We start from the raw sequence: 13,908 nt of genomic DNA, 5'->3' as shown, positions 1-13,908 counted from the left end.
GGTGGTGGGGGAACATAAACTGTGGCACTCACCGGACCCTCGGACCCAAAGCTAGTTGCAGCAGCTCCCCTGCCAGTTAGCAGGGTTCAAGAGCTATTTACTTTATATTCTGGTTGTTCTTTTAAACCATGGCTTTGATTTTCTGTGGCCCAGGGTAGATGAATCTGCTCTGGGTACCTCATTACTATCCTCCCCCCTGCAGTTTGCAGCATCAGAGGTAGGGGCACCCTTTGTTACCACGGCTCAGTCTCTCCTGCTGTTTTCTGTGTGTCTATCTTGTTGTACAGAAGCTGTTCAGCCAGCCCTCAGTTCCTCTTCAGGAGGGACCACCTGTAAATAGGTGTAGATTTGGTGTGCCCACAGACGGGAGGTCAGGATCTTCCTGTGTCACCATCTTGGACTGGAACACTCCCTAGTTCATTGTTTTTAAATCTTTATAGGCTAATATATACACTAGGACTACATGGGGGCAATATTAGATCCCAAAGTGGATTAAGTAAGATGTGTATAGCATTTTCTAGATTTAAAAGTTAACAACGCAAGGATTTAAAACAAAGGTAAAAAAAGAAAAAGTGCTATGTGGATGCATATATCCTATGTTGCTATATTATAGGCATGTTAAATTTTTAAGAAGTGAAGGAAAGTTTAAATTCTTCTGAATAGTAATGCTATTATAAAGAAAAGGCTAGTCACTGGGAAGAGAAATTTAATGCAAAGGAGACTATAGTCAATCATTTTTGATCTAGATAATAGCTAACCACTCAGATACTAACTTAGCAGTATTATGGTGTATTTTAACTTTTTTCATCCTGTGTTGTGTCTGAAGAGCTGGACTAACCAGTTCTCTCTCACAGAGTTCTGATGTCTTGGTGGGTGAAGGTCACTATACTTTTAACTTTGCAGCTAGAGAAACTTTTATATAGAAGTTTATTATACTCTGTTATACTGACCACATTAGCAAGAGTCTGATATATAAATCAGGGTTCTGGAATCAATAATTAGGAGTATCACACCAAGACATAAATCACAGTACCAAGGAAGCCACAGTTTTCGGAATATTGCTCAATGAGCACAAATCAGGGAAATATGAATAGACCGATTCTCTTATAAGTCCCTCTCAGACATGTGGCAGACACTGGTTTCTAGAGCATACCCAAAAGCCTTCTGGTAACCAGCTTATTTTCTTTACTGTAAATTTAATAGTGTCTTACAAAGACTCTAACTTATTTTGGTGATAGACTTGAGGAATAGCCTAGTTCTAATGCAGAACCAACAGTTTGGGGGCTGAAGTTGAGGACTCATTTTAAACTACTACTATTAGTCCGTCCTTGTTGCAATTTCTAAATCCCAGTTGCCTGTCTCATTATAGCATGTGAAAGAAAGAATGTCACAGCACACTGCAGAGATCTAGTCAAGATCCTGAAGCAGGCAGAGGACCTGAATGAAAAGCTCACTCCACTGAAACTGATTGATTCTTGGATGGGAAAGGGTGCAGCAAAATTGAGAGTGGCAGGTGTTGCTCCTCCCAAACTTCCTCGTGAAGATCTAGAGAAAATTATTGCACACCTTCTTCTACAGCAGTATCTTAAGTATCTATAAATCTATTTCTTTTGGTGTTGTCTTGATGACTGTTTCTCATAACTGCAATGGAACAAGTGGTTTTCCAGTTCCATGTAAAACTCTTAAATGCCATATACAGTTTGCCTGATAAACTCTGATCACTGTATGTCAAAAAAATGCAATCTCTAGATGCTGTTGCTTTGTGCAAGTTTCATTTCATATCATTGTATTAAAATTACTGCATTTATGGTTTTTTAAAATGAATTTTGTTTTTTTTTTTAAATAGTTTCTGAAAACCTTTCTGATTATTGGCCTTTATTTTCCAGAGAAGACTACAGTTTCACAGCTTATGCTACCATTTCATATTTGAAAATAGGACCTAAAGCTAATCTTCTAAACAATGAGGCACATGTTATTACCATGCAAATGAAGAAGCCCACGCAGAGCTGTTTCAGGGTAACTGACTATTAATTTTTATACACTGAAAAAACTCATTAAAGCTTATAGGATGCTGGAACTAGTAATGTCCTAGGTCCAGTGGAACATAAGAGATAAGCAGTTTTCTTCTTAAAATCTGGGCATGGAAGAGAAAAAGCATACTTTTGCTTTCCGTAGAGATATTAACTAATAATTTAAACTAGTGTACCTTTTAACACAGACTAGAGTTTCAACCTTTTAGAATGTGAAAAATCAGTGTTAGTATTGTCTAATTTGTGATGCACTCTGCTCTCACAACATTGACTGTGATCAACACTGGTTGAGATGTCAGCCTGTGTGCAGCAGAGGTCAAGAAAATGACTTGGGCAGCCCTGGTGGCTCAGCAGTTTGGCACCACCTTCAGCCAGGGGCGTGATCCTGGAGACCTGGGATCGGGTCCCACGTGGGGCTCCCTGCGTGGAGCCTGCTTCTCCCTCTGCCTGTGTCTCTACCTTTCTGTGTCTCTCATGAATGAATGAATGGAATCTTTAAAAAAAAAAAAAAAAAAAAAGAACAGTGACTCCCACACACTAAATACTCTTAAGGCTGCGAAAGCATGCCGCCCATGTACCATTGTGTCTCTGGGACACAATGTCTCTGTATCTCTGTCCCCTCTGGGACAGGGCTCGTATCTGAGGAGATACCTGAATATAAAAAAAAAAACCATACCACTGGACACTTAACTAATGGGCTGATATAGAAGGAACAATGGGATTATTAATCAGAAGAGAAAATGGAACAGCTGAGTTTTGACCAGAGTGTTTGTTTTTATTTGTAGATTGAATCATCTCAAACTTGTCATTCTGAAGGAGCTGATAAAAAGAGGGAAGAAAAAAATTCAGGTAACTTCCGGAAGTCTGCAAATACGGTTCAGCAACCTAAGAATACAGGGACTAAGAAAAGAAAAATTGATGATGCATGAGATGAATGTTTCTAAATTTTCCAAGAAAAGTTTATGTATACACCATTATTTTGTAGTTAAAAGATTAAGATAATTTTATTGATATTTTATACATATGGGACTTAGCTCTGAAGTACTGAAGACTTGAAAATTTAAGATCATGAACTCTATAAATTTACAGTAGGAAACAAGGAAAAAATTAATGTAAAATATTTAAGAAAGAATTAATGTAACCACCTCAAGCTCTTTAAAATTAGGTATGTCAAGGGATATTTTCTTTTGATAGCAGTGTTATTTTACGGAATATTTTACACAGGCTTATCACAGAAAGGAAATGATTTCAGCTCATAACAGCTGTAGAATCCAAATGTAAAAAGAATTAAGGTATCAATACAAAGGATATTAGCAAGCAAGCTATTAACCCTCGTTGACATCTCATAATCAAAGAATGATCCTGGCATATCAGACCCAAGTTGTTGTTAAGGAGATAACAACCTAGCTAAATCTGCTCCAAAGCTAAATCAGGAGTAACATTTACATATGTCGTCAGTTTTGTGTTGGAAAAATGTATTTGTAAATTATTTGATCTTTGCATTTAAAAAAATATTTTAATACACTCTTCTGAAATCATTATCACTTCTGTATTCTTACTTAATTAAATCAGTGCATTTGCCTTATTGTGACTTTGTTATTTGAAACTTCATTTTGATTAAAAAAGGCATTTCAAGAACTATATAATCGTCTAAATCGGTATTTGGATCTAGCAGATCTTCTCCATATGATGAAAGACTCTAAAATTAAGTTTTCAAATGTTTCTTCTAAATCAGTTTCACCAATTAAAATTGCCCATTCTGCATGATGACTTTGACATATTTTTGTCCTTCAGTACATCTCAGCATTAGTCCAGGTTCTGAACCTAAGCCCTGTGTGTTATATTTTCCCTGCAATACAAGCTATATACAGAGATGATAAAGTTCTTCTAGTGAGTACTAAAAAGGAAACATGATAAGCAGTTAACACTGTGTTATTCTAGAATGGCCAGCACAAAAATATATTCATAAAATTTTACAGCTAAGTGTCACTGGAGAGGGTCACAAATAAAACATTTGAATGACTGCATTTATTGTATAGATGACACCACCACACAATCTATATGATCATTAAAAATACCTAGTGAATTAAATATGTAGGATCTGGACTACATTAGCCTAGAGTCAATGACTTAAAGATTTAATAAGGAATAGAATTAGATCTTTCATGAGCAAATTAATTTTCTTAAATCTTGTGTATGTTCTTCCTCATGAGTAAATGATGAAGAAAAAACTTGACTCGGAGTAAAGAGGAGTAAATAATACATATGGCAAAGTACCTGGTTCATTCTTGAGTATGATAGCTATTCCCCTCACAAAGCAAGATTTAATCTCAAATAAATGTAGAAATGTGCCAAGAAGGATTTTTTTTTTTTAAGTTTTTTTTTTTTTTTTAATTTTATTTATTTATGATAGTCACAGAGAGAGAGAGAGAGAGAGGCAGAGACATAGGCAGAGGGAGAAGCAGGCTCCATGCACCGGGAGCCCGACGTGGGATTCGATCCCGGGTCTCCAGGATCGCGCCCTGGGCCAAAGGCAGGCGCCAAACCGCTGCGCCACCCAGGGATCCCCCAAGAAGGATTTTCAACAAATCTGAAAGAGATTCTTTTTCCCTTTACTATACAACAGTATAGCAGGACGGTAGTTAATGATTAGGAATTAAGACTAGCAATAATTGATTTGCAAGAACTGAGAAAACGTGATTTTTTTTCTAAAATGATGAAAACCATGTAAATTCTTATTCAATGAGAAACATCAGATAATTAGTTATAAGAGTAACAAGCAGAAAAGGTCACTAATTTGCTTATCTAGCTTACCTTATAGTTAAATTTTGTTACCTAAGTAAAAAGTTCAAAGCTGACGTCCATGTCAATAGATTCTTCTAAACTAGCTGCAGCCGTGCGCTTCGCTGCATATCATCCCATCTGTCTAGCCTGGGTCCACAGCCTCATCTGAAAGAAAAGCATGTTACAAGGTATTTTTTTCATTGTCCTTACTTAAAAAATGCTAGCACCTTAACCTTCCAAAATTCCTTAAAGGGGTTCAATACTGACAGTCCTTTAGATTGGCTAGATCTAGTGAGCTTGATGACTAGTTGGATTGTCTTTGCCATAGAAACAATCATCAGTCTACACTAACCAGACTGATTTTGGTATCTGATAATTCTTTTTTTTTTTTTTAATTTTTTAAATTTTTATTTATGATAGTCACACAGAGAGAGAGAGAGAGGCAGAGACACAGGCAGAGGGAGAAGCAGGCTCCATGCACCGGGAGCCCGGCGTGGGATTCGATCCCAGGTCTCCAGGATCGCGCCCTGGGCCAAAGGCAGGCACCAAACCGCTGCGCCACCCAGGGATCCCAGTATCTGATAATTCTATCCAAATTACTGCCTTTAAAATTAAAGGATGATACCAGCTCTATGTTTCAATACACTCTCCATTAAAAATAATTAAAACATTTCAGATTACACTAAGGTAAGCATACTATTAATTAACGAGTCTCCTCTTTCAAAGTTCATCATCAGCATGAAGTAGAGATGACAAATTATCACTGAAAAATTCATTCCTTTTCCTAATCCTTATTTTTTTGTGCTAGTTAGGGCCTCCCATGCAGTTAAACCTCAGTGGTCAGGTAGATCGATATAATATGTGATCTCCGGCTTCAGGATATCATACCTGATTTCAGCAACCAATGCTGGGAATTCATTTTAAATTCTTTCCTTACAACATTAGTAATTTCTCTCCTCTACTGTATTTTTACTGTATTTCTACAAAGATCTGAGAACAGAACACTTGCCTTGGGGGTCCAGAGATTTAAATACCAACTCTTGTACATATTTCTATTTAATTAACTGACCCTTGAATCCTTCACTTAAAAACATAAAGGTATATCACCTATTCCATGGCTATTGAGAGAATTAAATAAGCTAACCTACACTAAACAATTAGTTTTCCTTATATCCCTGTAACTAATGTCCTTTTATGTGCAAAAATACCACGACAATCATGGATGTGATTTTTAGGCATTTCTGGTAGAAGTGATTTTTTTTTTTTTTAAAGAGAGAGAAAGCATGCAAGCAAAGAGGGGCAGAGGGAGAGAATCCTAAGCAGGTTCAATACCCAGCACAGAGCCCATCATGGAGCTCGATCCCATGACCCTAAAATCATGACCTTGAGATGAAATCAAGTGTGTGATGCTTAACCTACTGAGCCACCCAGGTGCCCTGATAATTTTTTTTTTTTTTAATTCAGTCTCCTGTGTAAACAAGATAGGTTTGATGAAGTGAAAGGGAGTGTGTATGGTAAGGGAGCAGAGCAAACTGAGCACAATGCTTGAGAATGGCTAGTGGAGGCAGCCTGCAATATCACACTGCTGGACTGTTACTTAATGTATACCAGCCTCAGAGTCCTTCCAGTTTGGGTCTTGGATCACATAAAACTAATTATTGTACTTATTTATTGTTTCAAGGTCTATTAGATTCACTCAAACAAAAGGCACCTGTTTATTTTTGGATATTGCTTATAGCAGACTATTACACCAATTAAAAATAAAATTTTCCTACAAAGTTTAAAATATTAAAAATCCTACAAAATCTAGTTCCTAATAGACAGTTGATGACAGATTGCCACAGAAGTGACAGAGAATGATTGCAGAGAAAACTGAAAACAAGCTGGTAGTTTAGAAACAGGCTGAAAGTACTTTTCCTATGATTGTTATCTCTGCTGTATGTAAAAACATACAGAGAACTGAAGCTGCCTCTTAAAATACATCTAGCTCTTCTGCTACTTCACACTCCATAGTTAATCTGAGGAACTAAAACCTCCACCTATGGAGCTGGTCTCTCACCGAGTGTTGGCTGGCTGTTTTATCTGTGGTATTTACCTGTGTCTCTACTCTTCCTAAGACCACCTCACCTACGGTCATGGCCTGAGTATTGTCTTTAAGGACTTCTGCTCTGCCAAGGGGGGCCGGCAGCACTGAGGGCAGGAGGAAGTGGCCACCCAGTCGGACAGAGCTGTTCAGCTGAGGAATGGTGTTCACTCTAGGAAGTTTTTTCAGTCATAATTCCCACAGGAACAGAACTGGGTCCTCAGAATGGCATAGGGTCATCATTCATCTATACAGTTAGTTATTCATCTAAAGCTGCACTGTTCGGTCTGGTAGCCACTAAACACATGGAGCTATTGAAACTTAAATGTAAATAAAATTCAGTTCCTCAGTCACACTCAGCACATTTTAAGTGCTCAGCAGAGACCTGGGGCTAGTGGCTACCTGACTGGACACAGCAAAAGCACAGAACGTTTCTGTCGTCACATAAAGTTCCACGGACAGTGATCAAAGTATTTGAAGACAAAAAACAAAGTAATAGCCCATAATTCTTTTTAAATCACAAGACATCCAAGTCTGTTCCATCACTTTAGAATAACTTACCAAAGGGGAAAAATTCTGTTTTTAAAATGTCACAAAAAACTCAATGATAGCTTCCTACTTAAAGTAGCAAAGTGGGAAAAACCAGGAAATTGCACTTGCTGCTAGCAACTCCGTCACTGTCAGACAGAATCTGATAAAAAGGCATGATTATGGATGCTGGCTCACCTACTGCCAGACTGGGCTGGGCGGTCTGGACGCAGTGCAGATGTCACCCACAGCATGGACATCAGAAACAGATGTGTGCATGTGAGCATCTGCTTTCAGGCCACCATCTTCTCCTAGATCAAACTAAACAATGTTCCTGATCAGCATATGTGGGAAGAAAAATGAGAGATGACATTTTTGTTCTAAAATAAAGGAACAAGTCAAATGTTTACACCTTGGTATGTTGATATGTAGTGAGAAAGTAGAAAACAGCCGCAAAGACATCTCCGCTGCATCTCTAGGGAATATCTAGGACAGACCAACTAAAAAAATTCTTAGACTTTCATCAAGAACACTCAGTAAACCATATGACACACCCCGCTCATAACAGTATTTCTGTTTTGTTTCTTTTTTTTAAAAAAATCCTATTTTTTTAATTTTTATTTATTTATGATAGGCACACAGTGAGAGAGAGAGGCAGAGACATAGGCAGAGGGAGAAGCAGGCTCCATGCACCAGGAGCCCGACATGGGATTCAATTCCGGGTCTCCAGGATCGTGCCCTGGGCCAAAGGCAGGTGCTAAACCACTGCGCCACCCAGGGATCCCGTTTTGTGAGTTTCAAGTGCTAAAAGGCAGAAAATACCAGATAGTTTCTTTAAAAGAATCATTTGTAAGAATTCATCAACCTTTAGACAAATGAGTTGTGCATTATGTCCCATTAAGGAGGATTCTTACTGCTGGGATGTTAACTGCTTACGGACTGTAGGCAATATGAAATACTGCAGATCAAAACATGAATGTAAACTAAATTGTTTTCAGCTTCCTTAAGATAGATTTACACTAAAATAATGAACATTTAGGCTTGAGAATCAGGAATCTCATACTACTTTAAAAATATTCATAGCAGGACAAAAAATTTCACCTTACATTGTTGCCACAGAGAAAAAGCCTCTATATTTGGTATAAATCCTGTAGCACTGACAATGAAATCACAGCCATATATCTTTTCAGTAGTCAATTCCACATATACAGGCCATACCTCATTAAAAGAAACAGACCAACCCAACTTTATTTTTTAAATGAAATCCCCACCAGCTATCATTAGCATTATGTGAATATAATGCCTAGAAAGAAAAAGGCAGGAGAGGAATTTAAAGCGGACCTCTTAATTTTTATAAGGCACATTTGCTTAAACAATTATGCAATCAATACTCTCCTTATTTTGGGTATACTTACACAATTATGGCATTCTAAACATTTTCCTTCAAATTCAGACAAAGAACTTCTAACAAAGTGAATTTAAACTGATAATCACTTTATAAATTATGTCTTCAAAGATACTAAACAATTATACTCCACTGAGAGTTTAGTCCAAACAGATTACTCACTTTTCAGTGTTTTCCTACTATTCATATTCAAACTCTAACACTACTTTTTCCCATGGAAAATTCAATGAATCCAAAAACAGTGGACTATCTCATTTGCTGGTTTGGCTGAGCATATTTCTTCAAATGGTGGTAGTTCTCAAAAGAAGTGTGGAATAAGGATCAGATCTGTTTCCAAATCCCAAATTTATAGGCTTTTTAATCTGTTGGATTTGGGGGAAGTCACTTCACCTCTGAGAGCATAAAGGATTTTTTTAGTTTGTATTTGTTTTGATCTGCAAGATACTGTGATTGACTCACAGAACTGTGGTGGTCATAGCACCATGAGCCCCATGTAAAATGTAAAGCTGAATACAAATGATCAAGACTGTGAAGACTAATAAGCAATGAAAATGAAATGACTTCTATTAAATAATGGTTTCATTTTTACTTTTTATGTTTAAATTTCATATGGAAATTTACTTTTTTAATACAGTAAGATTAAGTTTTCTTCCTTTTAAATTGGTGGTATTGTATTTTTTCTTATTTTATTACTTGCCTTTATCAGTTGTGACTGATTATAGTGGTCTTTGGGGAAAAAGTAAGGACTTTTTCTTAGAAATTCTAAATTCTTCCTTAAGGTAGATTTTCTTTACTTCACACATAGTTTCAATGTGAATCTTATGAGAAAACTAAAAGAAATACTAGTTACCATAATACTTCTCCCCAAAATTACAATACACTTATAGAAACATAAAGAAAAAAATAATTCTTACAATATAAATGAAAACACAATGGATGCTCCAAAATAAGCCTCTCAATTTCTATGCATGAAGGGAGAGAGCAGAAATCCATTCAGAGCTTAAGAGAACAACTAGTTGTATTAGCAGGTAACATCAAGGGCATGATTTAAAAATATAAATAATAATATGAATATAAGCCTCACTGATAATTACAAATATAGTTTTTAAAAAATTAAACTGCTAGAGACTATAAAAACCTCGAGGGCAGGTCCATGCCCACTTACTGTTACATTCCAGAACCTTAGTAAAGTGCCAAGTACGTAAAAGATAATGTTTACTGAACCAAACTGCTTAAGTTCTCAGATTAAAAATATTATTAATCTTTGGATCTGAAAGTGCAGGAAGAAATGATTTTGTATAATTCCTATCACAAAAATTAGATCTGCCATGAAGCCAGCTCCCCTCCAAACCATCCAAGGCTGAAAATAAATCATACATAGTAATAAGGACTCCATGTATGCTCCTTAAAGTATTTAAATATCACAGCCCTTTAACAACTATTTAAAAACAAATATCTAATAAATGAGTAAAAGCAAGTCATCTGCTTATCCAGTTAGGGTGTTAAATATGTATTTTATTTAGAATTCATCCAATAACCAAATACTATAATGCATATGAAGTGACCTTTGAGAAAAGATTAAAAGATACGACAGCTATATTCACTGTAGGTCTGGAAATCTCTCTGCCTGAGGAATTAAAAATCTCTCTGGAGCAAGAGTCAGTTTTAGATGAACTAAGTACTCAACTTATCTTTAGTAAGGAACTGGGCCAAGTGCCATTGGTCCTGTCTATCCTAGCGCTTTGGATTTTAAGTAGAGTAACCTAATAATTATTTGACTTACTTGTAATCAGTCTTCAATGAATGGTTTAAGAATTTAAAATTGCATCTTAAACATGTTCTTTTTTTTAAATTTTATTTATTTATTCATGAGAGAGAGAGAGAGAGAGAGAGAGGCAGAGGAAGAAGAAGCAGGCTCTACGCAAGAAGCCCATGTGGGACTCAATCCTGGGACCCCGGGATCACACCCTGAGCCGAAGGCAGATGCTCAGCTGCTGAGCCACCCAGGTGTCCCGCATCTTAAACATGTTTAATTAGTACATGAACACATACCTCTTTTGTACCTTTAAGATTCAAGCCTTTATGCCAATCTGGTCCTAAGGTACTGCCCATATTACCAGCATCAGCTTTGTTCTGTGCTTCTTTTTTCCTTCTAAAGAGATAAACTCAATTCAAAATTCAAATAATCTAAAAACTGCAAGGCAAGAAGTATGCTTCTGTTCTCAAGCTTTTAGGCAATATTATGATTCTCATACATGTATATGCAGCGTGCTGAGTTATATGTTTTGATCACTTTATTCATTATTTTAATATTTTGTGATACAGATATAAAATGGATCTTTTAATCAAGAGTTGAGTGTAAACATAATGTGTTTTTTGGATGTTATATATTTGGTTAATATGAAAGGTAAGATCTGTCTGATAAAAGGTTGATATCTAAAATATATAAAGTACTCCTACAACTCACTAACAACAAAACAAAACAACCAAAATTAAAAATGGGGAGAGGACCTGACCGGTATTTTCCCAAAGACATACAGATGGTAACAGACACATGAAAAGATTCTCAACATCACTAATCATCATCAGAGAAGTCAAAACCACAATGAGGTATTACCTTACACCTGTCAGAATGGCTAGAACAAAAAGGATAAGAAATGACAAGTGTTGGCAAGAGTATGGAGAAACAAGATCCCTCATGCACTGCTGGTGGGCATGCAAATTGGTACAGACACTGTGAAAAACAGTATGGTCGTTACTCAAAAAATTATTAGAATTATCATATGATTCTATAACTCCACTACTGAGTACTTATCCAAAGAAAACAAAAACACTAATTCAAAAAGATATATTCACCCCTATGTTAACTGTAGCATCATTTATAACAGGCAAGATACGGAAGCAATCCAAGTGTCCGTTCATAGATGAGTAAAGAGGATGTGGTGTGTAGTGTGTGTGTGTGCTATATATATGTGTGTGTGTGTGTGTGTGTATATATACATATATAAATATATATGTATATAGCACACACACAGGAATATTACTCAGCCATAAAAAAGAGTAGGAGCTTGCCATTGCTACACATGGATGACCTAGAGGCTTTTATGCTATATCAAATTTAAGTCAGACAGAGAAAGACAAGTACTATATGATTTTACTCCTGTGGAATTTAAGGAACAAAACAAGGAGACAAAAAACTAGACTCTTAAATTCAGAGAACTGTTGATTGCCAGAGGGGAGGTGGGTAGGGGGAAGGGTGAAATAAAGGGGGTTAAGGATATATTTATCTTGATGAGCACTGAGTAATTATTGAATTCTTGAATCACTATATTGTATACCTGAAACTAATATAACACTGTATGTTAACTACAGTAAAATTATTTTAAATACATGTAAGTTAAACTAGAAAAAATACTTAAAAGCAACAAAATAAGTAAAACAAAGCAGAAACAGGCTCAGATATAGAGAACTGGTGGTTGCCACAGGGGAGCCACTGGCCTGCAAGCAAAACAAGTGAACACGAGTAAGATTTACGAACTTCCAGTTATAAGTAAGTCACAGGGCTGTAAAGTGCATCACAGGGAATACAGTCAATACTGTAATAAGTTTGCACAGGGGCTCAGTGGTTGGGCTTCTGCCTTTGGCTAGGGGTGTGATCTTGAAGTCCTGGCATCAAGTCCCGCATCGGGCTCCCTGCATAGAGCCTGCTTCTCCCTCTGCCTGTGTCTCTGCCTCTCTCTCTCTCTGTGTGTCTCTCATGAATAAATAAATAAAATCTTAAAAAAAAAAATACTGTAATAGGTTTGCACAGTGACAGAGTGGTAATCAAGCCTACTGAGATGACCACATCATAATGTATAAAAATATTCAATCACTATTGTATACCTGAAACTAATATAATGTCAATTGTAATTCAATAAAAAAATTAGCCACCAAATCTTTTAACATTTTGTCAATTTTTAGCACCCTCAAAACTTACACAATACTTTTAAAATTTTATAGGGTAAACGTTAAAAACAAACAAAAAGCTCTTTTAAAATAAAAAACTGAGGGGATCCCTGGGTGGGTCAGTGGTTTGGCGCCTGCCTTCGGCCCAGGACGCAATCCTGGAGTCCCGGGATCAAGTCCCGTGTCGGGCTCCTGCGTGGAGCCTGCTTCTCCCTCTGCCTGTGTCTCTGCCTCTCTCTCTCTCTCTGTCTATCATAAATAAATAAAAAATCTTAAAAAAATAAATAAAATAAAATAAAATAAAATAAAATAAAATAAAATAAATAAATAAAACTGAGGGGTACCTGGGTTGCTAAGATGGTTAAGTGTCTGCTTTTGGCTCAGGTCATAATCTGGTCCTGGGGTGGAGCCCTGTTTTAGGCTCCTGGCACAGCACAGGGCAACGAGGAGTCTGTTTCTCCTTCTCCCTTTGCCTCTCCCCTGGCTCATGCTCTCTCTCTGTCTCAAACAAATAAATAAAAACTTTTTAAAAATTGGTTTAAAAAAATAAATGAGGTTTGTATTTCTTTTTTAACTCACTTGCATTTTCTGTAAAATTAACTTAAGCACTGTCCAACTGTAGCATGTTTGCAAAGGTGCAAATTCATTAAATTTCCAGTTTTAATTATACATATTTTTCATGCAAAAAAATACAAACCCTAGAAAATCTAAGTCATATAAGATATGCAAATAAATATATTTCATCTCCCCCAGCTATAATATTTTGCTCAGTGTTTTTTTATAGCCTTTTTCTATATAAAACTAAACAATTTCATTTGTGAATTAATGAACCAGATGCTATACCTTCAATTGTATATCTGGTTGTTTTATGTACAATTCTAGCCTCTGGTTTTTCTTTTTTCTTTTTTTTTTTTTTTTTTTTTTAGCCTCTGGTTTTTCAGCAATGAGCTCTGAAGTTAAGAACTCAGCTGCTCCTGCATCAAAATTTCAACTTCTAAAAAACCAAGAGCTGGCGTACCACATATCTTGAAACGGAGCCAGATGGGTAACCATATAAATGAGTGAAGCAGGATGGGTATAAACAATAAAAAGTGGTGGGGGCTGTGACTAGAAATCTCTAAAAGTGTGCA

At 36.5% G+C, this 13,908-nt stretch overlaps 1 protein-coding gene and 1 non-coding gene across 11 annotated transcripts in view; one reads left to right on the top strand and one right to left on the bottom strand.

The window, feature by feature from the left end:
• RECQL (RecQ like helicase) overlaps positions 1 to 3,671 on the top strand; it is a 46,211-nt gene extending 42,540 nt beyond the window's left edge. For all 7 annotated transcript variants that reach the window (XM_038577007.1, XM_038577011.1, XM_038577009.1 and 4 more), the window contains 3 exons: positions 1,370 to 1,589; positions 1,887 to 2,016; positions 2,816 to 3,671. In XM_038577007.1, coding sequence (XP_038432935.1) covers positions 1,370 to 1,589; positions 1,887 to 2,016; positions 2,816 to 2,959 — 494 coding nt within the window. In that variant the 3' untranslated portion in view covers positions 2,960 to 3,671. The remainder of the gene's footprint in view (positions 1 to 1,369; positions 1,590 to 1,886; positions 2,017 to 2,815) is intronic.
• LOC106557914 overlaps positions 1 to 13,908 on the bottom strand; it is a 29,521-nt gene that overhangs the window by 9,335 nt on the left and 6,278 nt on the right. For 2 of the 4 annotated variants that reach the window (XR_005379927.1, XR_005379926.1), the window contains 4 exons: positions 13,123 to 13,276; positions 10,883 to 10,982; positions 7,624 to 7,746; positions 4,481 to 4,979 (listed from right to left, as the gene is read on the bottom strand). This is a non-coding gene — a transcript (uncharacterized LOC106557914). Of the gene's footprint in view, positions 1 to 4,480; positions 4,980 to 7,623; positions 7,747 to 10,882; positions 10,983 to 13,122; positions 13,277 to 13,908 lie in introns of those variants that run through there. The other 2 variants (XR_005379928.1, XR_005379929.1) reach the window with 2 other exon arrangements.

Source organism: Canis lupus, chromosome 27, assembly GCF_011100685.1.
Source record: "Canis lupus familiaris isolate Mischka breed German Shepherd chromosome 27, alternate assembly UU_Cfam_GSD_1.0, whole genome shotgun sequence".
In the NCBI taxonomy this organism is placed as follows: domain Eukaryota; kingdom Metazoa; phylum Chordata; class Mammalia; order Carnivora; family Canidae; genus Canis; species Canis lupus.
This window is presented reverse-complemented; position numbering and strand designations above follow the sequence as displayed.